This window comes from Borostomias antarcticus, assembly GCF_949987555.1.
Source record: "Borostomias antarcticus genome assembly, chromosome: 28".
Taxonomy (NCBI): domain Eukaryota; kingdom Metazoa; phylum Chordata; class Actinopteri; order Stomiiformes; family Stomiidae; genus Borostomias; species Borostomias antarcticus.
Window position 1 is genome coordinate 6,774,242 of NC_140261.1, and position 25,879 is coordinate 6,800,120.

General features: G+C 49.4%; 1 protein-coding gene across 1 annotated transcript; it reads left to right on the forward strand.

The window, feature by feature from the left end:
• Nucleotides 1–644: 644 nt before the first annotated feature.
• LOC311326674 (centrosome and spindle pole associated protein 1-like) lies at nt 645–23,455 on the forward strand (the record flags this gene model as incomplete). The annotated part of the gene is made up of 28 exons (XM_084459610.1): nt 645–717; nt 812–884; nt 986–1,089; nt 1,862–2,220; nt 3,191–3,282; nt 3,873–3,969; nt 4,658–4,715; nt 5,213–5,529; nt 5,948–6,066; nt 7,088–7,178; nt 7,431–7,533; nt 8,771–8,918; nt 9,222–9,368; nt 10,512–10,618; nt 11,084–11,233; nt 14,086–14,229; nt 14,339–14,452; nt 14,580–14,646; nt 15,974–16,100; nt 18,763–18,905; nt 19,315–19,452; nt 20,050–20,097; nt 21,136–21,273; nt 21,475–21,521; nt 21,651–21,720; nt 22,485–22,585; nt 22,752–22,932; nt 23,220–23,455. Exons 1-28 carry the CDS (start codon nt 682–684, stop codon nt 23,453–23,455), a joined length of 3,555 nt encoding a protein of 1,184 aa, XP_084315736.1. The 5' UTR covers nt 645–681.
• Nucleotides 23,456–25,879: the final 2,424 nt, after the last annotated feature.

The following is a 25,879-nucleotide window of genomic DNA, read 5'->3' on the forward strand; positions in this document are numbered from 1 at the left end:
ACATCACTAATACTAATACTAAACTGTTTCCAATCAAGCTTTCCCAGGTGGCTGCCTGTGTGGAACTAATCATATGGAACTAATCTTCTGGTGCAAATAGGTCAGAAAAAGGCGAAAACCTTCGATCTTCAAGGTATTCAATATCTGGCTTGGCCACTGACTGAGACAAGTTAACAAACATATCGAAAACTGACTGTCAAACTTGCAAAAACCACGAAAAGAAGATTACGAGCTCGAACTGACAAAAGACACTGTTGTTCCCCTGTCGGAGCGGGACACCTGCTGAACGAGTCATCCTCACACTTGATTGATTTTTGCGGTAGAAGATCGTTTTCAACGGTGAGAATAATAGCGAAATCATGCTGGCAGGCAGACATTTTACAAAAGGAAATATTAGTTTTGAGACGCTCTGAGTCGTTTTATGTGTAATATTTCCCAGCTTGTTGCTCGTTACCAGTGGTGCGCGCTTGTTAGGGCGTGGTTGCCATAACAACGGGGTGGGAGCCGGGTTGAACATCTCATCAATACTGACCAGCACTCCGGGTCTGTTTTTAATCCTGTTCTGAATGATTAATGCACTTGCATGATTAATTCACCTGTATATTCACTTAATGCACATGGCAGGTAGAAATGGATGAAGTTAGGGACCTTTTCGAGGAGCAGAGGGCTAAAGTGGACAAGATGTGTTTGGAAAATCTACCTTACATGGAAATCCAGGTGCGTTGCTTCTTGTCAGCCTGTTCATATTTACCCAGTAAACTATGCTGATTTACTTTGATCATCTCCTTGGCATCATGGTTATTTTCAACAGACAAAGGCTGATTCAAAGGACAATGATCCTCCAACTGCCTCAACACGTGGAAATGCATCTAAGCCTACCAGAGGTAATAATGCGAGTAGCAGTTTTTCTTTGGTGTCATCAATGCAGAATTGGTATGCTGTTGATAGGTATCTGAAATGTGTTACAATGTTGGTGTTTTTTCAGACGAGAGCACGGGTCTAAGTTTGCAGCTGGGAGCAGAATATGAGTTGAAGAAACAGAGACTCCAACAGGAGCTTCGTGCGGACTACAGGCGTTACGTTTCTCAGGTCTGGTCCTCGATCACAACGAGGAGGCACTATGATAAGTTTATAGGATTTGATGGAAGGAGTGTGGCTATCTTGTGAAAGCTTACAGGACTGATAGCATAGGGGACATACCGATTTAAGGAAGAACCAAAGCCCTCTTTTCTCTGGTGTCTTGGTTGTAGAAGAAGGACCTGAACGCTGGTGAGCCTGGTCCATCACAGCCTCAAGGTCTTTCACTTCTCATAGGAGAGAGGAGATCTGCAAAGGTAGCCAGACATATACTGTGTGTGTGTGTGTGTGTGTGTGTGTGTGAGTGAGTGATAACCTGCTGTAGTGGGAGGAGTAAACATAATGCTCTGTCTCCATGCTCAGTCTCCAAGGTCGACACACAGAGCACAGTGGCTTGGCATGACTCAACTTGCTCATAACAACATCAGTAGTGATATAGTGCTTTAGATTATGTTGTTACCAATGTTGATTGTACAAGACTTTGATTCCCACAGCAACTGGTTCAGTTGACGTGTGGTTGGCAGAGCTGACTGAAAGCTGTAAAGATTTGTCTGTGGGTTTGGTTTAGAACAAACTGAGAGATGAGAGAAACAAGGAATACAATGACTTCCTCCAAAGACAAGCTGGACATGGACAGATAAAGAGAAATGATCCCTTTACCTCACAGGTAAAATAGCAAATGGTGTCCATCTGTTCTTCAATCTATACAATTAATTTGGTGGTGGGGTTATGAACAGGGGTTAACGACCACATGGTTCCCTATCCCATGTCTGTTTCTTCCCAGGTGCAGGCCTCAGAGACGGTGCGTATAGCTGCTCCTGACGCTCCCTCCCCTGTCCCAGAGACCCGGCCGGAGGTACAGCCCGGCCGCCCGTCCAGGAGGGACGCGGTCACGCCAACAGAAACGGGTGGGGCAGGGAGGTGGACAGGCCCTTGGGGTCCGGCCCCGCCGAGGGGAAGGAGGCGCAGGGGGAGTCACAGAGCTGAGGAGGAGGCCGTGGAGCCCTGGGAAAGGAGGCCCCGGAGACAGAGGGGGCGCAGGGAGGAGCACAGCTCTGAGGAAGAGGTCTCCTCAGACGAGGAGGAGGAGGAGGAGCTGGAGTTCCTGGATAGGAGGAGGTCCAGAAGGAGCAGGGAGCCTGAGTACATTGGGAGAAGAGAGAGGAGAGTCTATCACAGACCAGACAGGTGGCTCAGGATCCTCATTGCTTTATATGCCGTCCACTTCAATCATGTTTTTTTTTAAGGGCATTGGAAAATTGTGGCTCAGCGTTTTTTGTGCTCCATAGCCCCGCTGTAGTAAAGGTTGTGTGTTCCTCTCAATGGCAGAGCTGTGCGGGAGAGGAGAGAAACAGTGCCCCCTGCTGCCCGGGAGGAGAACAACAGACACCAGGCCAGGAAGTCACTGTCAGCTACACCAAAACCCAAGTACTGTCCCTCTGCAATTAAACTACGCTAGCCAAGTCCAAGACTCCATAACTACGCTAGCCAAGTCCAAGACTCCATAACTACGCTAGCCAAGTCCAAGACTCCATACATTAACTAACTAAAACAGACAGCAAAGATATTGAATGGTTAGGTAGGCAATCGCTCCATTAGAGTCAGGAGCCGTATACATTTTCTGTATTGATCAAGTCCGGTATTGATTGGAGAGAGGCTTCAGAGGGAAACTATACGAGCCACACGCTTCGTTTATCGTGCCGGGGTAGCTATGTTCATTTACTGCACTGCTGCAAATATCCCCTCGTTACCTTGCGTTTATTTGTTTCCACGTGACGCCATTCATAAGCGTGTAAATGGAGCCTCTTTCAATAGGCTTGACAGGAGAGCACTCTGTGGTCTGGCCCAGCCCAGACACTCACTGCAGCTCCATCAGTATTGATCTGAGTGAGGAGGATCAGGCGTTCCTCTTGCTTTCTGGGTCACTGGGTAGGAGCTGGACTGCAGTAAGACACAGTGAGCTTTGATAGCGTGGGATGTGAGGTTGTGAGGTGGTGGTCTGACTGCAGTGTGGCTAGCTAAGGGGATTGATGGATCAGCTGTGTGATTTATGAGCTAGTATTGATTGGATAAGCCGAAGTCTCAGTCTGTGTGTGTCTTAACTGTTTTGTAGACTACAGATGCCAGCAGCCACGAACGCCAGCGAGAGGTGCAGGTCCGCCTCCAACAAGGACAAGGCTGAGTTTGCCACAGGACTCATGATTGGTAGGACCCACTCTTCCTACGTACGTAGACTCACATTACAGTTATCTAGCAGACGCTTTTATCCAGTCCAATACAAGCGTTAGCATAGGTAGTCCAGAGCACTACTGGTCGCCAGAAGTGCATCTCCTTTCTAAACAAGCATCGTACAAACTTAACCAGGGCTAATGTAGAAGTGCAAGAACAGCCAAATACAAAAATGATAAGTGCTAGGAGGAAGGGTGGTACTTCTTGAAGAGGTGACACTGGGCGAACAGAGTCTCTCCAGATATATCCTGATATATGCTAATTAGGATTTATGTCATATCCGGGCAGTATCAGAACTCCGGAAGGGGAACATATTGGTGTGCAGCGTGATGCGTTTTCAGCCTGCGACGAAAGATGGGCAGCGACTCTGCTGTCCTGACGTCAGTGGGCAGTTCATTCCTCCACGGTGGGAACAGGACAGAGAAGAGCCCTGACCGGGTCGATCCAGCGCCGGGGCCTCGGAGCGACGGGGCAACTTAGCACATGTGTTTGATATAAGTAGCTGATAGCACATCGGAGGGGGGGTTGTACCTGCTGGATGGTTTCCTGTGATGTTTGCCCCCCAGGGACGTCAGAGGGGGGTGTGGCCACTCAGAGGAGGAAGGACCGGTACAGACAGGACCTGCTGGAGCAAATGGCCGAGCAGCAGAGGAACAGAAAGAAGTGAGTCTTTCACACAGGGGCCTACGTGTGTGAAGAAGCGTTCTTCTATTTCTTTATTGAACCTTTATTTAAGGGAAGAACAAATTCTTATTTACAATAGCAGCCTGGCAAGATGCAAAAGCCTCATGATGGAAGGGGAGGGGGCTGCAAAAGAAATGTCAAAGTTCATTTAAAAAAGTCTGGGAAACAGCTGACAAGTGTCAATCAATCAATCAATCAAAGCTTTATTTATATAGCGCATTTCATACCCAGAGGCAACACAATGCGCTTTACAGAGAACTGTAAAGTAAACTGTAAACTGACTTTGGGATAAATGAGTCCAGTAGTGTTTCTTGTAAGTTGTCCCAGTCTCTGTCTCAGCAGACCAGGACGATGACGGTGTTAAGTTGTCCCAGTCTCTGTCTCAGCAGACCAGGACGATGACGGTGTTAAGTTGTCCCAGTCTCTGTCTCAGCAGACCAGGACGATGACGGTGTTAAGTTGTCCCAGTCTCTGTCTCAGCAGACCAGGACGATGACCGTGTTTCTTTCATGTGTTTGATGATGAGTGCAGTGTTTGTTTGGGGAATTTTGCGCCCAATATGGCGAGCTGAGTTCCTCTCAGTCATTTGAAGTGTCCAGGGATACTTTGGACGCTGTTGTTGGGGATGGGAGAGGAGAATGTGTAAGAATGGATCTTCTGGTTCTAGGGAGAAGGAGCTGGAGCTGAGGGTTGCCGCCACCGGGGCCGTTGACCCAGAGAAGCAGGTAAAACAACAGGGCAGGAAAGTTTGAATAAAACAATGAAAAACTGCACTGATTTTATATGATACTAATACAATAACTTGTACTCTTGCATTTATTGCAGTGCCAGAAAGTTAATTATGTGAGTTGTGAAACTTTTGTTGAGCAAATGTTTCTTGTACTGTATGTCTTTAATTATGGAGTTGTGTTTTGTATGTTTTCATATAAGACTTGTGGAAACAATTTTCGTGATTGTATTGCTTACAAAAATGGCATGATCAGCACATTTCACTTTGCACTGACTGAGGAATGTAACTATTATTGAATTTTATGAACGGAGATCTGATACATAACACACTCTTCACCTTTCTTAATCCCTCTTTCATCCTTTCTCCTCCTTACTGTATATTGACGTGTTCCTCTTCTATCATCTTTGACCGCCATGACCACATCACCTCTCTCTCTCTCTCTCTCTATCTCTCTCTCTCTCTCTCTCTCTCTCCCCCCATCACTGCTTCCAGCCTGATCGCATTAAGCAGTTCGGGGCGGTGAACCGTGACTATGAGGGCAGGAGACGGGATGTCCCCTACAGGCCCGGGGTCGGCCTGGACGCCCTGGGGACTCACCGGAGCCCCAGGCCCAGGGAGGAGAAGCCTTCTGTGGGAACAGAAGAGAGAGGCCGTCCTGGTCGTGCCCCGGTCGCTCCCCTGGACTACAGCACAGCCCTGGGGCAGCTAGCAGGGGCCGGGGTGGGCACGGGGGGCCCCGGGGCCGCACCTCTCAAAGAAGACTTCCACAGGAGCCTCTCTAGTACCCTGGGAGAGATGGTTGCCCCAAGGTACGGTATCGTAGACTTTGGCTGCGCTCTGAATCACATTACTCTTACTTTTTTACGACCAGTGCATGCATAAAATTGGGACATTCCACTTTGTCATAACATTGCGCCTTGAAATTTTTCCAACGCCGTCGCAGTGCATAAAGCGACATTCGTCCACAGCTGCCGCGACTCACACGTGACCTAATTTAAGAATAGCCAGAAAAGTCTGCAGGCTTGCACACTGCAAAATACGACCGGATGTAGTAGGACATCCTGGTATTTTTGCCATACTGCATGGGGCATAATATGTATTGGGACATCCTACATTCTTTTTTGGCATGCTATATAGTATGGAAGTATGTAATTCGAAACGCAGCCTTTGATTCATATAGTTTTCTCCTCAAGGTCACCTAATTTCCTGTGCGCTTCCTCTGTGTAGAATTGCTGGCGTACCTCCTCCGATCCCGCCCACTCTCACGGTCGCCTACAGGACTCCCTATGATGAGGCCTACTACTACTATGGAGCCAGGAATCCCCTGGACCCCAGCCTACCCTGCGGTTCGTACAGCATCGCACTGTTTTGTTAGCCGCACTCACTGTGCCAGAGAAGCCTGAAGCATGAAAGGATATGACAGAGGTTTTATTCTAAGTCTCAGTATTCCCTAAACGAGCCTGATTTATCATAAACAGTCGCGCTGGGGTGACTTACTGTTCTCAGATTGGCTCTGTAGTATCTGGTAACTCATGATCAGATGTGAGTCATTCCACAGCGCCTTAAATCAACCCCTGGAGCTCTCATCCATGGGGGGCCGTTACCATCGGTTATAAACCACTTTATCACCAGATCCACGGCCAAGAGGACTTGGCACGTCTGTTCCTAATATGACCAGCGGAGTTGATTCATGCCGTTGAGGGGGACAGGCGGTTCATGAACGAGTTCCAAAGACCGAGATGGAGGCGAACACATCTGACATGCCAACACAACCATGTTGAGAAATGTCTTCCCCTTCTCATGCTTTTACCGCTGGAGTGAAACACGGCCAGCCAAGTCCTCGTTGGCAAAAATGCTAAAAGATTGAATGATGTTATATGAATACTTGCAATAAGTTATACTCTTGCAGTGCCAGAAGGGTGGGTATGTGAGACGTGAATACTTATACTGTATGTCAAGTGTTACTTTTTCACGCGAAGTCTTTGAAAAGGTATTTCCATGCCAATAGATGTGTGTGAAGGTGTGTATAACAGTGTTGATTGTGTGTGCAGGTGTGTATAACAGTGTTGATTGTGTGTGCAGGTGTGTATAACAGTGTTGATTGTGTGTGAAGGTGTGTATAACAGTGTTGATTGTGTGTGCAGGTGTGTATAACAGTGTTGATTGTGTGTGCAGGTGTGTATAACAGTGTTGATTGTGTGTGCAGGTGTGTATAACAGTGTTGATTGTGTGTGCAGGTGTGTATAACAGTGTTGATTGTGTGTGCAGGTGTGTATAACAGTGTTGATTGTGTGTGCAGGTGTGTATAACAGTGTTGATTGTGTGTGCAGGTATTCATTTAGTGTCCTTTTTAATGATTCCCATCAGACGGAGCCCCTGGTGGAGGAGGGAGGCCCACGGTCCTCCCCAACCCGCCCCCGGGAGCATCTCTTCCCCTGGGATTCGCCGGCCGCCCTGGGTGGGTGTCCTTCACTGCACTCTGACCAGAGACTGGGCCTCAACACATCCATAGTGTCGCGAATTGAAATTCCTTTATCTTTAGATCGATAGATAATGAATTTGACCATATGGCCCAGCTTGTGTTGTGTTGTGCTGTGTTCTGTTTTCTGCCAGAAGGGGGCGCCCATAGCATGCCTTTAGAGCTGTGTGTCCATGACATCTCTTAGTGCTACTGACATGCATGCATGTGTGTGAATCTCTCTCTCTCCAGAGGAGCTAGCCAGCGCGGTGTGGCTGTTGGGGTGCTTCCAGGGGACAGGCCCAAGCAGTCCAAGGAGAGCGTGCTAAGTTATCAGGAGGCCCTTAGACAGCAGGTACACCGTGACACCTCTATCAGCTGAAATACTGCAGAGGCTAACCACATCCGTAACACATCCGTATCTCTCACACCCGTCAGGGAGAGCTCTTCATTCTCTCTCCTCAGCTGCTGAGTGGGGAGAGGGGGATGGAAGGATTTGTTAGCTGGGGTCTCATCTGTGTGATAAAAGACTTGGGGGAAGTCTGCCCTTACCTCACCCCACGCTGTCTGTCTCTCTCTTTCTCCCTCTCTCTCTCTTTCTCTCGTTCCCTCTCTCTCTCTTTCTCTCTCTCTCTCTCTCTTACTCTTGCTCTCACAGTAAAGCCCTCCTTTGGGTCAATGAACGTTGTGATGTGGTTCAGGAAAATGTTGAGCCCTTCAGAACCCTTTTGTTATTACCCGGATATAATCTTTTTTAGCGAATAGGAGATGACTATCAGGAGAAAGAATGAAGTGAGGGTTGCGTCAGGCTCATTGAGAGGCACGTTGGGATACTAATGATGGCTACGCCAGACTGAGGCACGTTGGGATACTAATGATGGCTACGCCAGACTGAGGCAGGTTGGGATACTAATGATGGCTACGCCAGACTGAGGCACGTTGGGATACTAATGATGGCTACGCCAGACTGAGGCAGGTTGGGATACTAATGATGGCTACGCCAGACTGAGGCACGTTGGGATACTAATGATGGCTACGCCAGACTGAGGCACGTTGGGATACTAATGATGGCTACGTCAGACTGAGGCAGGTAGGGATACTAATGATGGCTACGCCAGACTGAGGCACGTTGGGATACTAATGATGGCTACGCCAGACTGAGGCACGTTGGGATACTAATGATGGCTACGCCAGACTGAGGCACGTTGGGATACTAATGATGGCTACGCCAGACTGAGGCACGTTGGGATACTAATGATGGCTACGCCAGACTCCGCTCTCTCCACGCTGACGCCAGAGACGCAGGAAGCAGTGATTAGTGACAGACTGCAATATTTTGACTGGACGAGATCAGAGCGTTTCTACAAGGTACAGATCCATAGTCTGAATATTTGGGAAGAGGCCCTCGTCCTTCTGGAGGCTGCAGTAGAGATCACTTTCTGCACTGAAGGAATTCTCAATTCTAAGATATTTTTGATCCTCCTGACGAAGCCCGGGGAGGAGGCTATGTTTTGGGTGGTGAGTGTCTGTTAGTGAGTCAGCAGGATTACGCAAAAAATACGATGCGATGACCCTGTCGTCCCCGGTGACAGATCCAGGAGAGGAAGGAGAGGAACCGCCAGGAGCGCGAGGAGAGGGAGCGCTACGACGCCAAGCTGGAGGCGGAGATGAAGGCCTACGAGCCCTGGGGGAGGGGAGGGGGCGGAGCTCCGCTGAGGGACAACACAGGCAACCTCATCAGTACGCCAACCTCACCACTTCTCATGTGTCATGTCTGTCCTGTCTATCTCTAGTGTATTGTACTGAATATATGGTACTAGACTTTATTCACTGTTACACCAAAATGCATACTAGCTAAATTGTTCTCGCTGAAGCCATAGATATAGACACTATCCAGTATCACCTCTGGTTTATTTATGCTAAAAACATCTACCAACACCTCTGCTATTTATGTAGACACCCTGGTGTGCAGGTGCAGCAGAAACCTGTGAGGTGTGATGGCTGTGTTAGAGATTCAGAGTCTTGGTTGGTTAATGCCTACAGGTGACCTGAACCGCATGCACAAGACCAACGAGGAGGCGTACATCAACCCCGCATCCAGGGACAGGGGGGGGCCGCAGGGCGCCATGGGGAGGAACGGGCCCACCCCCCGGGTGGAGGACAGGGTTCCCTCAGCCCACAGAATATCAGGTACGGTACCTCATACCTTCTTAGCCCCAGACTAAGGGAGCTGTTATCCCTAGCACCATCCTGGGACATTCCAGAGTGGGCTAACCCGACTTTAGCCTAGGGCTTGCTGACCATTCTAGAATGTAAACATTAGCCTAGGGCTTGCTGACCATTCTAGAATGTAAACATTAGCCTAGGGCTTGCTGACCATTCTAGAATGTAAACATTAGCCTAGGGCTTGCTGACCATTCTAGAATGTAAACATTAGTCTAGGGCTTGCTGACCATTCTAGAATGTAAACATTAGCCTAGGGCTTGCTGACCATTCTAGAATGTAAACATTAGTCGCGTGTTCCAACGGACATTAATCCATGGCTAGAAGGCTTAGGTTAACCCTTGGTTAAACTGGGTGTGAAAAGGGCCTAAGTTATCCCAGAGTCAGCTCTTAGCCCATGGCTAATGATAACCCCGGACTAAAATTACGCAGTGTGACAACACTACCCTTTATTTTTTTCTCGCGTGAAATTCATGTGAATGCGTATTGTTTGTCCACTTTAGGCGTGTGTGTTTGCGTGTCCCTGTCCTGTGTAGGGCTGTAGGATTGTATCGATACAACGATGCATCGCGGTACGTAGTCTCGCGATACTGTATCGATCTTTCAGCCCGGAGTATCGATACAGCCGGGCGCTGTAAAATAAATTTAAAAAAATCTTTTATTTTTTTTTATTTAAATTTTTAAATCCAGTTTAAAAAGCATATTCTACAATATTAAGTTAAAAAAGCATACATATAAATAATTTTGAAAAACCATAAATACTACAATGTTGACAGTTTAAAAAGCATGGATATCAAGTGTAAAATATTTATTAGCTAGCTCTCTGTCCAGTCATTGAGTTTGAGTTATCTATATAGTGCATTTGAGCCATTCAGTTTTCAGTCTTGAACACTTAAAATCTTTCAGTAAATGATGTGTGTATCGCAATACGTATCGTATCGTATCGTATTGTATCGTGACCTCTGTATCGTGATACGTATCGAATCGCGTGACCTGTGTATCGTGATGCGTATCGTATCGCGAAATCCAAGATGATATACAGCCCTAGTCCTGTGTGGGCGGGAGCATGACTGTGTGCGTCTCCTGAGTCACTCCTTTCTGTCCCTGCAGGATTCGCCCAGCCGTCGCCGTTCGCCAGAGGCAACGTGTTCGCCGAGCCGCCCACTCCTCAGCAGCTGTGGGAACAGGACACGTACAAGGACTCCCTCAGACGACAGGTAGGCTGGCAGCGTGTGTGTGGAGGCCCTCAGCCCTCGGCCCAGAGGGGGTGTGGCCCTCAGCCCTCGGCCCAGAGGGGGTGTGGAGGCCCTCAGCCCTCGGCCCAGAGGGGGGGGGGTGTGGAGGCCCTCAGCCCTAGGCCCAGAGGGGGTATGGAGGCCCTCAGCCCTAGGTCCAGAGGGGGTATGGAGGCCCTCAGCCCTAGGTCCAGAGGGGGGGGGTGTGGAGGCCCTCAGCCCTAGGCCCAGAGGGGGGGGGTGTGGAGGCCCTCAGCCCTAGGCCCAGAGGGGGTGTGGAGGCCCTCAGCCCTAGGCCCAGAGGGGGTGTGGAAACGAGGGTGTGTGGGGAGCGCAAACGTCTGAACCAAAGGCCTGAACCCTCCGAGGGGTTTTGAGCTCGAGTGAGGGCCGGTTTGACCGTGGGGATGGCGGGGGAAACTGTGGGTGTGTGCCGTGACGGGACAGATCGAGGAGAAGAGGCGGAGGGAGGCGGAGGAGAGAGAGCGGACCAGGATGGAGGAGGAGAAGGAGGAGAAGAAGCTGGTGGAGCAGAGGGCTCGTATCCAGCAGGAGTACGAGCAGGAGCAGGAGAGGAAGAAACGCAAGGAGATCGAGGTGAGGAATCATTTAACTAGCGCAACATTTGTAAGGTCAGGGATTCAGTACAGAGTGTGTGAATGTGATATTGCTGCTGAGTGTTTGGTTGTTGATCTATGGAGCCCCCAGGATAAAGGAAGCCTAGTGAATTATTATAACCCTGTGAGACGCTAGCTCTTCTGACCTTGAGGGGATAATAGGGCTGTCAGCTCCCCAATGATACCACTTGGAAAGGGGGATGGTTTAGTGTGATTAAGGGAAAGGGGGAATGGTTTAGTGTGATTAAGGGAAAGGGGGATGGTTTAGTGTGATTAAGGGAAAGGGGGAATGGTTTAGTGTGTGTAAGGGAAAGGGGGGATGGTTTAGTGTGTGTAAGGGAAAGGGGGATGGTTTAGTGTGATTAAGGGAAAGGGGGATGGTTTAGTGTGATTAAGGGAAAGGGGGAATGGTTTAGTGTGTGTAAGGGAAAGGGGGAATGGTTTAGTGTGATTAAGGGAAAGGGGGGATGGTTTAGTGTGATTAAGGGAAAGGGGGAATGGTTTAGTGTGATTAAGGGAAAGGGGGAATGGTTTAGTGTGATTAAGGGAAAGGGGGAATGGTTTAGTGTGATTAAGGGAAAGGGGGAATGGTTTAGTGTGATTAAGGGAAAGGGGGATGGTTTAGTGTGATTAAGGGAAAGGGGGATGGTTTAGTGTGATTAAGGGAAAGGGGGATGGTTTAGTGTGATTAAGGGAAAGGGGGAATGGTTTAGTGTGTGTAAGGGAAAGGGGGAATGGTTTAGTGTGATTAAGGGAAAGGGGGAATGGTTTAGTGTGATTAAGGGAAAGGGGGAATGGTTTAGTGTGATTAAGGGAAAGGGGGATGGTTTAGTGTGATTAAGGGAAAGGGGGATGGTTTAGTGTGATTAAGGGAAAGGGGGATGGTTTAGTGTGATTAAGGGAAAGGGGGATGGTTTAGTGTGTGTAAGGGAAAGGGGGAATGGTTTAGTGTGTGTAAGGGAAAGGGGGAATGGTTTAGTGTGATTAAGGGAAAGGGGGAATGGTTTAGTGTGTGTAAGGGAAAGGGGGAATGGTTTAGTGTGTGTAAGGGAAAGGGGGAATGGTTTAGTGTGATTAAGGGAAAGGGGGATGGTTTAGTGTGATTAAGGGAAAGGGGGATGGTTTAGTGTGATTAAGGGAAAGGGGGATGGTTTAGTGTGATTAAGGGAAAGGGGGATGGTTTAGTGTGATTAAGGGAAAGGGGGATGGTTTAGTGTGATTAAGGGAAAGGGGGATGGTTTAGTGTGTGTAAGGGAAAGGGGGAATGGTTTAGTGTGTGTAAGGGAAAGGGGGAATGGTTTAGTGTGTGTAAGGGAAAGGGGGAATGGTTTAGTGTGTGTAAGGGAAAGGGGGAATGGTTTAGTGTGTGTAAGGGAAAGGGGGATGGTTTAGTGTGTGTAAGGGAAAGGGGGAATGGTTTAGTGTGTGTAAGGGAAAGGGGGAATGGTTTAGTGTGTGTAAGGGAAAGGGGGAATGGTTTAGTGTGTGTAAGGGAACGTTAGAATATCAGTGGCAGATGGAGTGGGCAGGAGAGCAGAAGGGTTGGTGGTATTGGTCAGGTCAGAACTCTTATCAAATCTAAGAGGTGGAAAGTGAAGTCTGGGCGCAGGGATGATGTTGTCTTAACCAGACTCAGACTGGGGCACTGTGGTCTGGCTAGCTCCTTGCCTGTCATTGGGAAACACCCTGACGGCTTGTGTCGATGTGGTAGTTTGGAGACCGTTCAACATGTACTCCTAACACGTGGTTCCTATAGAAGTGAAAGGCAGCAGCTGTTCAAGGAGTTGGCAGGTTCGGGCTTTGTAGTCTTCTCAGTTCAGTCTATTTTTGTAGTCTTCTCAGTTCAGTCTATTTTTGGGACGGAACACAACAGAAGTGAGCTGGTAGGGAGAGCGGTGCTGAGGTACCTCCAGTCCACTGGACTGTATGGGAGAATATAAATGATGTCGTCGGCTTGTGGGGGGCAGCATTACGCTGTTGCATACAGCCTGTCGGAAACCTGAAGAAGAAGAAGAAGAACTAGGAGATCCAGGTGAGGAATCATTTAACTAGGAGATCCAGGTGATGAATCATTTAACAAGGAGATCCAGGTGAGGAATCATTTAACTAGGAGATCCAGGTGAGGAATCATTTAACTAGGAGATCCAGGTGAGGAATCATTTAACTAAGAGATCCAGGTGAGGAATCATTTAACTAGGAGATCCAGGTGAGGAATCATTTAACTAGGAGATCCAGGTGAGGAATCATTTAACTAGGAGATCCAGGTGAGGAATCATTTAACTAGGAGATCCAGGTGAGGAATCATTTCCATTCCACTTAAACGGGCACAGTCACGCTTGATTCAGTTGATATTACTAGTGCATAGAGCCCGTGGAGCCATCGTGGTCAATTGATCGATCTGTCTATCTATAACTGACATTTTGGCTCCTGAGCCAAATTAATGAAGTCCAAATGAATGAAGGTGAATAGACGACCTCTGTGGCGCCCCCCTCAGGTCGGACCTGGCAGGGGGTGATTCGGTGCTCTACCCCCGCACACCTCAGTCTATCCTGGGTCTCTAGCGCCCTCCATACGGGGAGTTGGCTTCTCTTAAAGTTTTGTTTTGTCTCTGTGAGAGTGGGACATATTTTGTATTTGCTGTAACCTGCCTTGGTTACATTGATACCTTTCTGACGGTCCAAACTGCGTCTTTGTGACCTTCCCACGCGGAGATATGACCGTTTCAATCCCGTGCCACCGCCTCGCCACCGGAGGAGTGCAAGGTCGACCCTACGTACCGCTAGCCTTGATATGCACTTTGATAACATCCACTTTGACATGTCACCTCTGCAGCAAGGCGCCAAGAACGAGGAGCTGATCCGTCAGGCTGAGGAGCGCCGGAGGAAGGCGGAGAGGAAGATGAAGGAAGAGGAAGAGCGGGAGAGAGAGACTCTCAGACTGCGGTATGAGAAAGAGAGGCATGCACAGCTGTCTCAGGTGAGGAAGCGAGCGAGCCCGAGCTGATTAATAAAGCTCTCATAAATAAAACAGGGAAAGGATCTCTGGCGATATTATTTGAGCATGAGTCTCTCTCTGTGGTCTGGAGTTCCAGAGAGAACCGTCTCCTCCTATTCCTGCCCTGATGAAGAAACCAGCCAAACAGCAGCTCACCCCCCGACCTCCCTCTGCCGTTAGCATGTTCTCCTCTAGGACTCTGTCTGTGAGTCACTGTACCACACACTCTCTCTCTCTCACACACACACACACACACACACACACACACACACACACACACACGTCTCAGGCACTCACATTTTACAACGGACCTCCGATTTTTCTTTTTCCAGGATCGTTCGATGGCAGCCCCACACTCCCCGCCTGTGCCAGCGAGGAGGAACCAGCTTCGAGCCACAGGTGTGACCATCCTCCTGACGTGTCCTCACATGAGACCATCCTCCTGACTAACCTCACATGAGACCATCCTCCTGACTAACCTCACATGAGACCATCCTCCTGACTAACCTCACATGAGACCATCCTCCTGACTAACCTCACATGAGACCATCCTCCTGACTAACCTCACATGAGACCATCCTCCTGACTAACCTCACATGAGACCATCCTCCTGACTAACCTCACATGAGACTGAATCATCAGCTTCTGACATCCAAGCAGTCATGGTGTTGGTACAGCGATCAGGCTTTGTTTGGTTCGTAGAAGTCCCAGCACCAACCGACATAAGTCAGTTTTCCACCTCACTAAATAGAACTGACTCGACTTTACCTCTTTTTTTTGTTTTCCACTGCACACAAGGCGAGTACAGCTGAGTCAAGACTTTTTTCAGCGATGGTTTGGCCTGCAATGGTGAGGTGGGTTATGGGAGACTGCTGGACCTGATTAGGGCTGCCGACAAGTAGATCCTCCGTCTTGCTGCTGTTTAGTTGAAGGAGGTTTTGGTTCATCCATGCCCTTGTCTCCTCAAGGCAGCAGTGAGCAGGCAACAGACTTGGGGCTGTTTTCACGTACAGCTGGGTGTCATCGGCATAGCAATGGAATTATATTTCATACTGATGATACGACCGAGGGGGAGGCATATATAGAGGACGAACAGAACAGGGCCAAGAATGTGTCCACTTGCACATTCAACAGCTGTACATGCTGACGACATGCATCCATGGGTGGAGGTTTTCTAGTTCCAGTAGATGGAATCAACTCTGGGTTGGTTTTCGAGCAGCGTCCTCTCCTTGTGTTTCTTCCTAGCTCTTCCACTCATTCCTTCCACATTTTAGCCGGCAGGTACTCAGCCTCCCAGCTGTCTGATCTGAGAGCTGTTCTTAGCTGCCTGCTGCCCAGTTTCCTTGGTGACCACTTGTATACTCATTTGGAATGTTGACAGTTGTGGCAGTTAGCTGACAGCTAGCTAGTTGTTTTGATGTTATTTTTTAAATCCAACCAAAGATGATATTTTGTCTTCTTGTGTTCTTGCTGTCTAATGCTGTTACCGCTTCTTTAGAGTAATTTCTGAAGATAATTTAAAGGTTATTGTGCAAATATTTCCTACTTTTTAGGTCCAAGTTTGAGTTGTATTCGATGACCTCTCTCTCTCTCTCTCTCTCTCTCTCTCTCTCTCTCTCTCTCTCTCTGTAGTTGTATATCAGGCAGGAATGCGGCCGAGGGACTCTCTCACACACTATCTCTCTCGTTCTCATCACGTCTCTCTCTGCCTCTCTCTCTTCATCAGAGGACCAGCAGGGCGTGGTCAGTGAGTTGTCAGCTCTACGCAGACGGCTGCGGAGCGAGCAGAGAAGACTGGAGGGGCAGCTGGGACCGACAGACAGGGAGGAGGCAGACACCCCCCCCCACTCCAGGTACAGAGAGAGAGCATGTGTGTGAGTGTGCGTGTGTGTGTGTGTGTGTGTGTGTGTGCGCGCGTGCATGCATACACTCACACTCAGGCCTTTGAGCCTCTTCCAGTTCCAGGGCTTTCCCGAGGTGGTAAGCTGCTTACATCACGTTGGTTACCCCGTGCTTAGGGTCTGATAAAAGCATTAGGGTGTGTAACTAGCATCCCTGGGCCAGGTGCTATGGGTTTATTCTGACTCAGCTGATCTCAACCCACCCACTGTAAACCGTAATCCCCCTTCATAGTCAAAGCCCTGGACATACCAGAGATCTGTGTGTGATTGAGAAAGAAAGCTGTACCGCCTTGTAGAAAAAGTCATAAGTAGCCTTGGGAACCACTGGTTCTGGAGCCTAGTGGCCCATAGATGCAGGAGCCTGTCTCCTGATTCCTTAGCGTGAGGCAGCTTGATGTACAAGTCCACCCCCTGGACATGACGCTAGTATGACGCAAGGATTTACCCCCAATCCAACCCTTGATGCTGAGTGCCAAGCAGGGAGGGATTGGGTACTATTCTTATAGTCCTTGGTATGACTGGGCCGGGGTTCGAACCCCCAATCTCCCAATCTCAGGGCGGACACTCTAGACCAGTGTTGCCAACTTGGTGACTTTGTCACTTTATCTGGTGACTTTCCAGACCCCCTCGGCGACATAATTAGTCAAAAGCGACTAGCGACAAATCGAGCGAGTTTTTCTGGTCATTTGGGGAATGATTATGTTGACAGAGCTCCTCAAACGCATCTAAAATATCCAGTTCCTCGGTTCATGTTACAACATTAACGGAGGACAAAGGGGCGGCTGTAGCTCAGTTGGTAGAGCGGGTCGTTCAGTGATCGAAGGGTCAGCGGTTCGAATCCCAGCTCAGACTGTCCACATGTTGAAGTGTCCTTGAGCAAGACACCTAACCCCAAATTGCTCCCAATGAGCAGGTTAGCACCTTGCATGGCAGCTGCCGCCATTGGTGTGTGAATGTGTGTGTGAATGGGTGAATGAGAGGCCATTGTAAAGCGCTTTGAGTGCCGCTAAGGTGGAAAAGCGCTATATAAGTGCAGTCCATTTACCATTTACAACCGAGCTCACAAGAGCCGAGTACGCCTACAGCGAGGGCTGCCCTCTCCTCCTCACCTCTCTGGCTCTAAAGCGGCCAGTCTGACTAGATAGCAGCCCCACAGCACACATGTAAATAGTTTCTAGGTCTACGTTCATTAGGCCACTGCATAGAAAAGAAAAAAAGCTAACGTTATATTTACATGGCAACAAAAAATAAGTTTGGGTAAATACGTTAATAGTTAAATTGTAAACTACCTGGTCAGCCTGAATGAAAGAAAGCCTAACCGTAACCCTAACCCTAACCCTGAATGAAAGAAAGCCTAACCGTAACCCTAACCCTTTTTTACCCTGATGAAGGCTCTAAGCTGAAACACGTAGGTCCAGTTCTCTATCTGTGTAGCCATGCCATAACAAAGGCTTTTTAACTTTCAATATACAACAGAGTTGCCTTGGATTTTTCTAGTTTTTTCATCCTGCACTCCACTCTCACACTCCCCATTTGGGGTATGTGCACGGACTCACTTGAACCTGTTTAGCCTCGTTAGCCTTTTCTATTCATTTAGCCTCTTTCAGAATTGCATATTATGCAAATTAGTTGATTACGTCATCTAGCTACTTCTAGCTACTTTTGGGAGAGCAGCTCCTTCCCTTACAGAGGAGTTGGTAACACTGCTCTAGACGTAGGTAGGGTAGAACACTGCTCTAGACGTAGGTAGGGTAGAACAGTGCTCTAGACGTAGGTAGGGTAGAACACTGCTCTAGACGTAGGTAGGGTAGAACACTGCTCTAGACGTAGGCAGGGTAGAACAGTGCTCTAGACGTAGGTAGGGTAGAACCCTGCTCTAGACGTAGGTAGGGTAGAACACTGCTCTAGACGTAGGCAGGGTAGAACACTGCTCTAGACGTAGGTAGGGTAGAACCCTGCTCTAGACGTAGGTAGGGTAGAACCCTGCTCTACACGTAGGTAGGGTAGAACACTGCTCTAGACGTAGGTAGGGTAGAACCCTGCTCTAGACGTAGGTAGGGTAGAACCCTGCTCTAGACGTAGGCAGGGTAGAACACTGCTCTAGACGTAGGTAGGGTAGAACCCTGCTCTAGACGTAGGTAGGGTAGAACAGTGCTCTAGACGTAGGTAGGGTAGAACCCTGCTCTAGACGTAGGTAGGGTAGAACCCTGCTCTACACGTAGGTAGGGTAGAACAGTGCTCTAGACGTAGGCAGGGTAGAACAGTGCTCTAGACGTAGGTAGGGTAGAACACTGCTCTACACGTAGGTAGGGTAGAACAGTGCTCTACACGTAGGTAGGGTAGAACAGTGCTCTAGACGTAGGCAGGGTAGAACAGTGCTCTAGACGTAGGCAGGGTAGAACAGTGCTCTAGACGTAGGTAGGGTAGAACCCTGCTCTAGACGTAGGTAGGGTAGAACAGTGCTCTAGACGTAGGTAGGGTAGATAGGGTAGGTAAAATGTATGTACTACGGCCGTGTGTTAGCAGTGGTTTGGCTATGGCAAATATTGAATATCAGAACAGTATGTGATGGTACATTTGGTATGGACGAAGTGTCCCTTGGTTTTCCCCTCAGACGCAGAGGGCGCCCCCCAGTGGATGTGTTCGACATGGCGCGCATGAGAGCCCAGGTGTCGACCAGGAGACCCGCGTCCGGAACGGCTACTGCTCCGGTCAACGTGCAGAACATCAGAGAGTTCAACCGGCTCAAATATAGAGGTGAGAGTCCGATACCGTACCACACACACTCTCCAAATGTTCAGAGATTTACCGCCTCATATGGAAAAAGTACTGTAGAGATAGTATTGTTCTCCTAGTCTCTCCGAATAGGCCATGGCCATTACTGCATATTTATGTTTAACTTACTGTCCTTCCTGGGATTGAACTAACATACTACACTAAACAAAACCACCCACACCAACACACTTGACCCTCTAGTATGACTCTCTAGGTGACTAGAAAGGAAGCTTGGAGAGTGCAGTAAGTTTAGGGTTTAGGGTTAGGTTGTTTTTTTTGGGGGGGGGGGGGGTTATAGGGTTAGGGCGAACATTATTTGTAAATATATGCATGTATGTGTGTGTGTGCATATGTGTGTGTGTGTGTGTGCGTGCATGCGCGTGCGTTACAGACGGCGCGTCCAGGGAGGAGGTGCGTCACGTGTACCCAGACCCCCCCAGTGATGGACAGAGTCTGGACATCCAGCAACAGGCTCTACTCAGAGAACAGCAGCGCAGCATCAGGACCATGAGGAGGATGGGGGAGGAAGGTCTGTATGTTTGTATGTATGGTTATGGTTAGGGGTTAGAGGTTAGGTTATGTTTTTTTGTTTGTTTTGTTTTGTTTTTTATTTTGCGGGGGGTGGGGGATTAGGTAGGGTTAGGTTTTGGGTTAAGGTTAGAGTTAGGGTTTATTAATGCTAATAAGTCAGGAAATACAAAGGGACTTACAGGCAGGTTATACCATGGAATCACATCGTTGAATAAGGACACGGCAGACTATGTGAGACAGTGGTGAGAAAAAGATTTGGGCATCGTAAAAACTGAGGATGTGTGGCTGAAGGCTTCGGAGGTACAGTCATCTTCCACCAACTCCTTGATTTGGAGACTTCTGTTTGAAAAACTTGATTAGTTTCTTCATCACTCCTAAAACAGAAGTCCAAACAAACTGGCACTTCCCTCTCCTCCTGGAGGGAACCAATCAGGTCGTCCTCAGGCGAGCTTCACAGCGGAGCTTCCAGCCATCTCGCTCCTCCGTACATCTGGCCGGCTCTCCAGCGCTCTCCTCTCCCACATCGGCCTTCAGCGCGTCCCAGTATGTTGATGCAGGAGGCCCCTGTGATCCATGCCCGTGTGTTGGCTCCCAGAGCACCAGCATGCATGCTGGGAGTTCTGGGTGTCTTTGGCAGTGACCGGTAAGTCTCATTCTCCTGGCCACTCTCTCGCTCAGCCTTGGCGCTCCCCTGTACAGGGGCCTGTTCCTAACACGCTCGTCCTTGTTGATGTTGAGTACTGAACGTAGCATTCTGGCGTGGCGTCCATGGACGTCTGTAGATTGGGCTTCAGGGTCCATGTTTTGCAGCCATATACAGTACAGTAGGAGTACTGGCTCCACAGTCGCGTAGCTTGGTGTGTCGGGGGAGGTTGGAGTTCCGTACGCAGGCCGTGCCATTCAGTGCCTCCATGCAAGTGCCTTCCTCACCCTACAGTCCTCATGCTCTGATGAGTTGACACATGAGCCCAGACATTTGAAGTCAAGGACTTCCTTCAGGGCAGTGCCCTCAAGATGCTTTCAGAGGTGGATGTTCCGGGAGGATGTTGTAAGTGATCACCTCAGTTTTCTTAGCGTTTAACCTGAGACCAACTTTGGGGCACTCTTGTCTCCACTCTGGTCAGGAGCTCCTGTGCCTTTTCCACTCGGTTGGATATCAGGCTGATGTCACCTGTGTAGTCCAGGTCCGTTTGGGTATCTTCTAGACCTCCTAGGGGTGATTGTGAAGCCTAGCTGCTGCTCCCGTCCGCTGATAGCTTTCCTAAGTGCATGGTCCAGGACTACGCTGAAGAGGAAGGGAGGAACAGGCTGACCACGGACATATAGTCCATGCAGCTTCAAAAAGGGATAGGAGAGAGACAGTGGGAAAAGTGGTGAGTTTATTTAGCCAATGAGGCAGATAATTCATACTGACTGCATATACTCTGACTGTGTTACATTATAACTTGGTAAGGCAAACTTGCCATTATTTATTGATCATACCATGATCATCCGGCTGCTAATATTATGCATTTGTTATTTTCTTTAAAAAATACACATATTTCGCAAGGGGTGACAAGTGGGGTGGCAAGCAATTTATAGGGGTGGCCTGTGCTACCCCTTGCCACCCCTTGGGGGAGCCACTGATAGGCAGTCCTCACAAAGATATGAATATAAACATGTGTGCTTGCGTGTGTTACAGACGGCGCGTCCAGGGAGGAGGTGCGTCACGTGTACCCAGACCCCCCCAGTGATGGACAGAGTCTGGACATCCAGCAGCAGGCTCTACTCAGAGAACAGCAGCGCAGCATCAGGACCATGAGGAGGACGACGGAGGAAGGTCTGTATGTTTACACACATACACACACACACACAGACACACACACACACCAGCACTGGCTGACACACGCACAGACACCCACGCTGGCCCGACACTCACGCGCACAACGACGCAAGCCCCGCCCCCATTCATTATCCAAGAGTCTCCGCTGTCTGGCTGCCTGCTGTGTTGTCCAAGTCATTCTGCCTCCCGTCTTCCCAGAATGCTTTGAGCCGTCGCCTCTGGAGCGCCAGAACCATCACCACCCAGTGAGTCGTCTCTCATTACATCCCTCTGGTTCTGTTCACCTCCGCCTGCCGGGAGAAACACATGTGACTGAGTTTGCTCAGTCCTGAACGGTGTGCTGGTGTCCTCCTGTCTTCTCTGACCTCTGCCAGGGGGAGGAGCCTGTCCACAGCTACGACCGCCACCACGTCTCCTTGCTGGACTCGGAGAGCGCTTTTATTGGTGAGCCTGGTCAAACAGGACTGGTGTTTGTGAACAGTCGTTTGGTTTTGTACTTTGTGTTTGAGACAGAACAGCTGTTCCTCTTTTAGAGTAAGCCTTAACTAATAGTAACTGAGAACTGAGAATAATGTTGTACTCCTGCAATGGTGAAAAACGTTTTTAAGCCTCAAGGAAATGGGCACACACATACACACACACACACACACATACACACACACACACACCAGGATACAACACAATTCCAGTTTGAGTGGGTTTCTGAGTTGCTGCCAGAGCAAACGTGGCGCTGCCAAGCCCGACCCGCCCACACAGCAGGCGTCAGCGGCGAGAGAGACAGAGAGCTGGTGATAGCCCGGCCCGACCGGGGGAGAGAGACAGAGAGAGAGAGAGAGAGAGAGAGAGAGACAGAGAGCTGGCGATAGCCCGGCCCGACCGGGGGAGAGAGGACGCCTGGATGAAAAAGCCTCTATTAAAATGGCAACACACGCAATTAGCTGAAGGGGGTTGGCTAAGGTCAGGAGCTGCTTAGGTCAGGAGCTGCTTAGGTCAGGAGCTAGGTCAGGAGCTAGGTCAGGAGCTAGGTCAGGAGCTAGGTCAGGAGCTAGGTCAGGAGCTAGGTCAGGAGCTAGGTCAGGAGCTGCTAAGGTCAGGAGCTATGTCAGGAGCTAGGTCAGGAGCTAGGTCAGGAGCTAGGTCAGGAGCTAGGTCAGGAGCTAGCTGCCTCCGCTTCCACTCATCAGCGTCTCGCTGGGCTGATTCCTCAGATGACCCCCGCGGCGAGGCTTCCCCAGGTCCGGTCCGGTCCAGACAGCGCCAGAACAACGCCCAGCTCGGCCACAGGGACAGGAGGAGAGACTCCCTGGAAGTGAGCCCTGCCGTTGACTGTGTGTGTGTGTGTGTGTGTGTGTGTGTGTGTGTGTGTGTGTGTCGGTTGTTACATCATAGACCACTCTGTGTGCCGAGAGCTTTCCCCCAAAACAGATCTTGACAAATTATGTCATAATGGTGAATGAAACTGTTGTGTACTGTAGCTGTGGGTAATACTGTATGCTGTGCTGAAGGAGATGGTGACTCCTAGTCCTGGCGTTGGGAGGGCGTACGAGGGCCAGTCGGACACCCAGTCCCTGGTCTCGGTGACCAGCTTCGACGCGGAGGGCGTCATGGACCGCAACCAGCGCCACATCAGGAGACTGGACCTCCTGCACGACCACGGTGAGACAGGAAGTAACGTCACCCTTGCACGTGTGTAGTAGACGGAAGGAAGGATGGACATTGGAATAATATAGCCACATTAACTCAATATGGTTGTCTAATCAGCATCTTTGCGATCACACATTGGTAAGTAAGTAAGTAGCCTTGAGAACCAATGGTACAAGTACATACCCTGGGCATGAAGGCCACTGAGCTGGTCCAATCACACATTGGGAAGATGCAAACTGTCCTGTGATTGGACGTACTTGCAGACAGCTCATCTCCCTCTGCATCTCATTGGGTCCCAGGGGGCATGACGACGGGCGACGAAGGGGACGACTTTTCGCTGCGCTCCGCCCCCTACGGCGCCCTAGACGGGCGGGTCTCCGTGGAGACGGTCGCCACGGAGCCCTGGCTGCGGCCCGGTACGTCGGACACGACGGCGAAGCGGGTCACGGCGGGTCAGAGCCGTAGAGACGGACACGTCTCCATCAGCGACCTCCTGGATCGGGAGTGGGACGGGCCGTCGACCTATCACGGCTGACCTCTGACACTCGGCTCCTCCTCCCTCTCGTCATCAGAGCCCAGCGTGTCACTCGACTGAAATAGCTTCTGGTTTCAGTGTCACACGTTTAGCGCAGACAAGGAGGAGGTAGGATATGCCATTAGAAATGTGTGTTAAGGACATAACATAGCCTATTCTCCCTAATGAGTTGAGAATGAAATATATGAAATATGATTTAAAATAAAATATTTTTATATTCAGTCTGTATTTCTCAAAAGCTTTCTGTCTCAGGATCGAGAGAGAGAACATTTTGACCTTTTGTGTTTTTTTTTTCTCTGACACTTTGTTGCAGCTGAGGTTTGTGTGGATTTCTGTGTGCAATCTTAATATCTACTTGAGCTGCTAAGGAAAACGAGAGGCCCACACAGCAGCCAGGCCTGAGAACAGAGGAGCAGAGCAGCATCAGGCAGGGTCTGCTTGGCCTCGACGTCAGGGTAGGAGACAGGGGAGAGACTAGCCAGGGAGAGACTAGCCAGGGGAGAGACTAGCCAGGGGAGAGACTAGCCAGGGAGAGACTAGCCAGGGGAGAGACTAGCCAGGGGAGGGACTAGCCAGGGAGAGACTAGCCAGGGGAGAGACTAGCCAGGGGAGGGACTAGCCAGGGAGAGACTAGCCAGGGAGAGACTAGCCAGGGGAGAGACTAGCCAGGGGAGAGACTAGCCAGGGAGAGACTAGCCAGGGAGAGACTAGCCAGGGAGAGACTAGCCAGGGAGAGACTAGCCAGGGGAGAGACTAGCCAGGGGAGAGACTAGCCAGGGAGAGACTAGCCAGGGGAGAGACTAGCCAGGGAGAGACTAGCCAGGGAGAGACTAGCCAGGGGAGAGACTAGCCAGGGAGAGACTAGCCAGGGGAGAGACTAGCCAGGGAGGGACTAGCCAGGGAGAGACTAGCCAGGGAGAGACTAGCCAGGGGAGAGACTAGCCAGGGAGAGACTAGCCAGGGAGAGACTAGCCAGGGGAGAGACTAGCCAGGGGAGAGACTAGCCAGGGAGAGACTAGCCAGGGAGAGACTAGCCAGGGAGAGACTAGCCAGGGAGAGACTAGCCAGGGGAGAGACTAGCAAGGGAGAGACTAGCCAGGGGAGAGACTAGCCAGGGGAGAGACTAGCCAGGGAGAGACTAGCCAGGGGAGAGACTAGCCAGGGAGAGACTAGCCAGGGAGAGACTAGCCAGGGAGAGACTAGCCAGGGGAGAGACTAGCCAGGGAGAGACTAGCCAGGGAGAGACTAGCCAGGGGAGAGACTAGCCAGGGAGAGACTAGCCAGGGAGAGACTAGCCAGGGAGAGACTAGCCAGGGGAGAGACTAGCCAGGGAGAGACTAGCCAGGGAGAGACTAGCCAGGGAGAGACTAGCCAGCTTCCTGAGTCTGCACCTCTCCTGTGTGATCCGTCTGGCCAACAGAGGGCTACAGACCTACTGCACTAACAGAGCAGACAGGAGAAAGTACGCTGTTGCATTTGAGTGAATATTCTTTGAGATTTGTGGAATGTAAGATGTAGTTTCAAGAGTAAGATTAATATATAGAAATAAAAATTGTAAAAATAAATAATTTTTTAATAATTCTGTGTACCTGGATTTTTTGGGGGGGTGTTAAAGGGTTTGATAACATGTGTGTCCTTTCTCTCCTCTACATTCAGAATCAGTCAATCACTACAGTAGCTTATCACCATGATTCAGCATTATCTAAGAAAAATAAACAATTGAATCAAAAATAAACCAAGTTCAAAAACTTTATTGACCTAGAGTAACCCGATTAGAATGCCAGATGATGACCAGTGTACAGAAAGTTGTACAGAATATTTCTTCAACATAGAAAACTTTACATTGCTGTACCATATACATCTGTTTTCTACATCCGTGAGCAGGAATGCATCAGATCCATACCCCGTCGTCCAGAAGCACAGCTGACGGTAGTCATGTACTCTTCACATACAGCACTCCCCCACACCTAGACAAATTAAATATATTACTCATTTATTCCATTTTGTACACAGTGAAATCTAGCTTCAAACGTGAAAACTGAACCAGTGACTCAGAAGCAGCAGTTCACATCAGGGCTGTTCCCTTCCAGTTTTAAAGCCCAGTTATCGACTAGTAGTTAAAAAGCCTACGCCTCAATTGGAATAATTTAACCCTTCAGTTTCCGTTGCTCAATTACACACCTCTTAGGACTACCTGCAGGAGAGATGGTACAGTCAAATAAATTATCACACAAGTAAAAATCTCCAGTGCATTCATTGAGATCAAGTGCAGCAAATCCAGAAAAAAACAGCAAAGAAAATAAAATAAAGAAATGAAATCTAGTGTTATGAGTGCTACGGCGAGGTTTAAAATAGTAGGCCTATTCATCTGTTGAAGGTGATGTTACAGAGTGACAACATGCGAGACATGTGCAGACGTCGGCG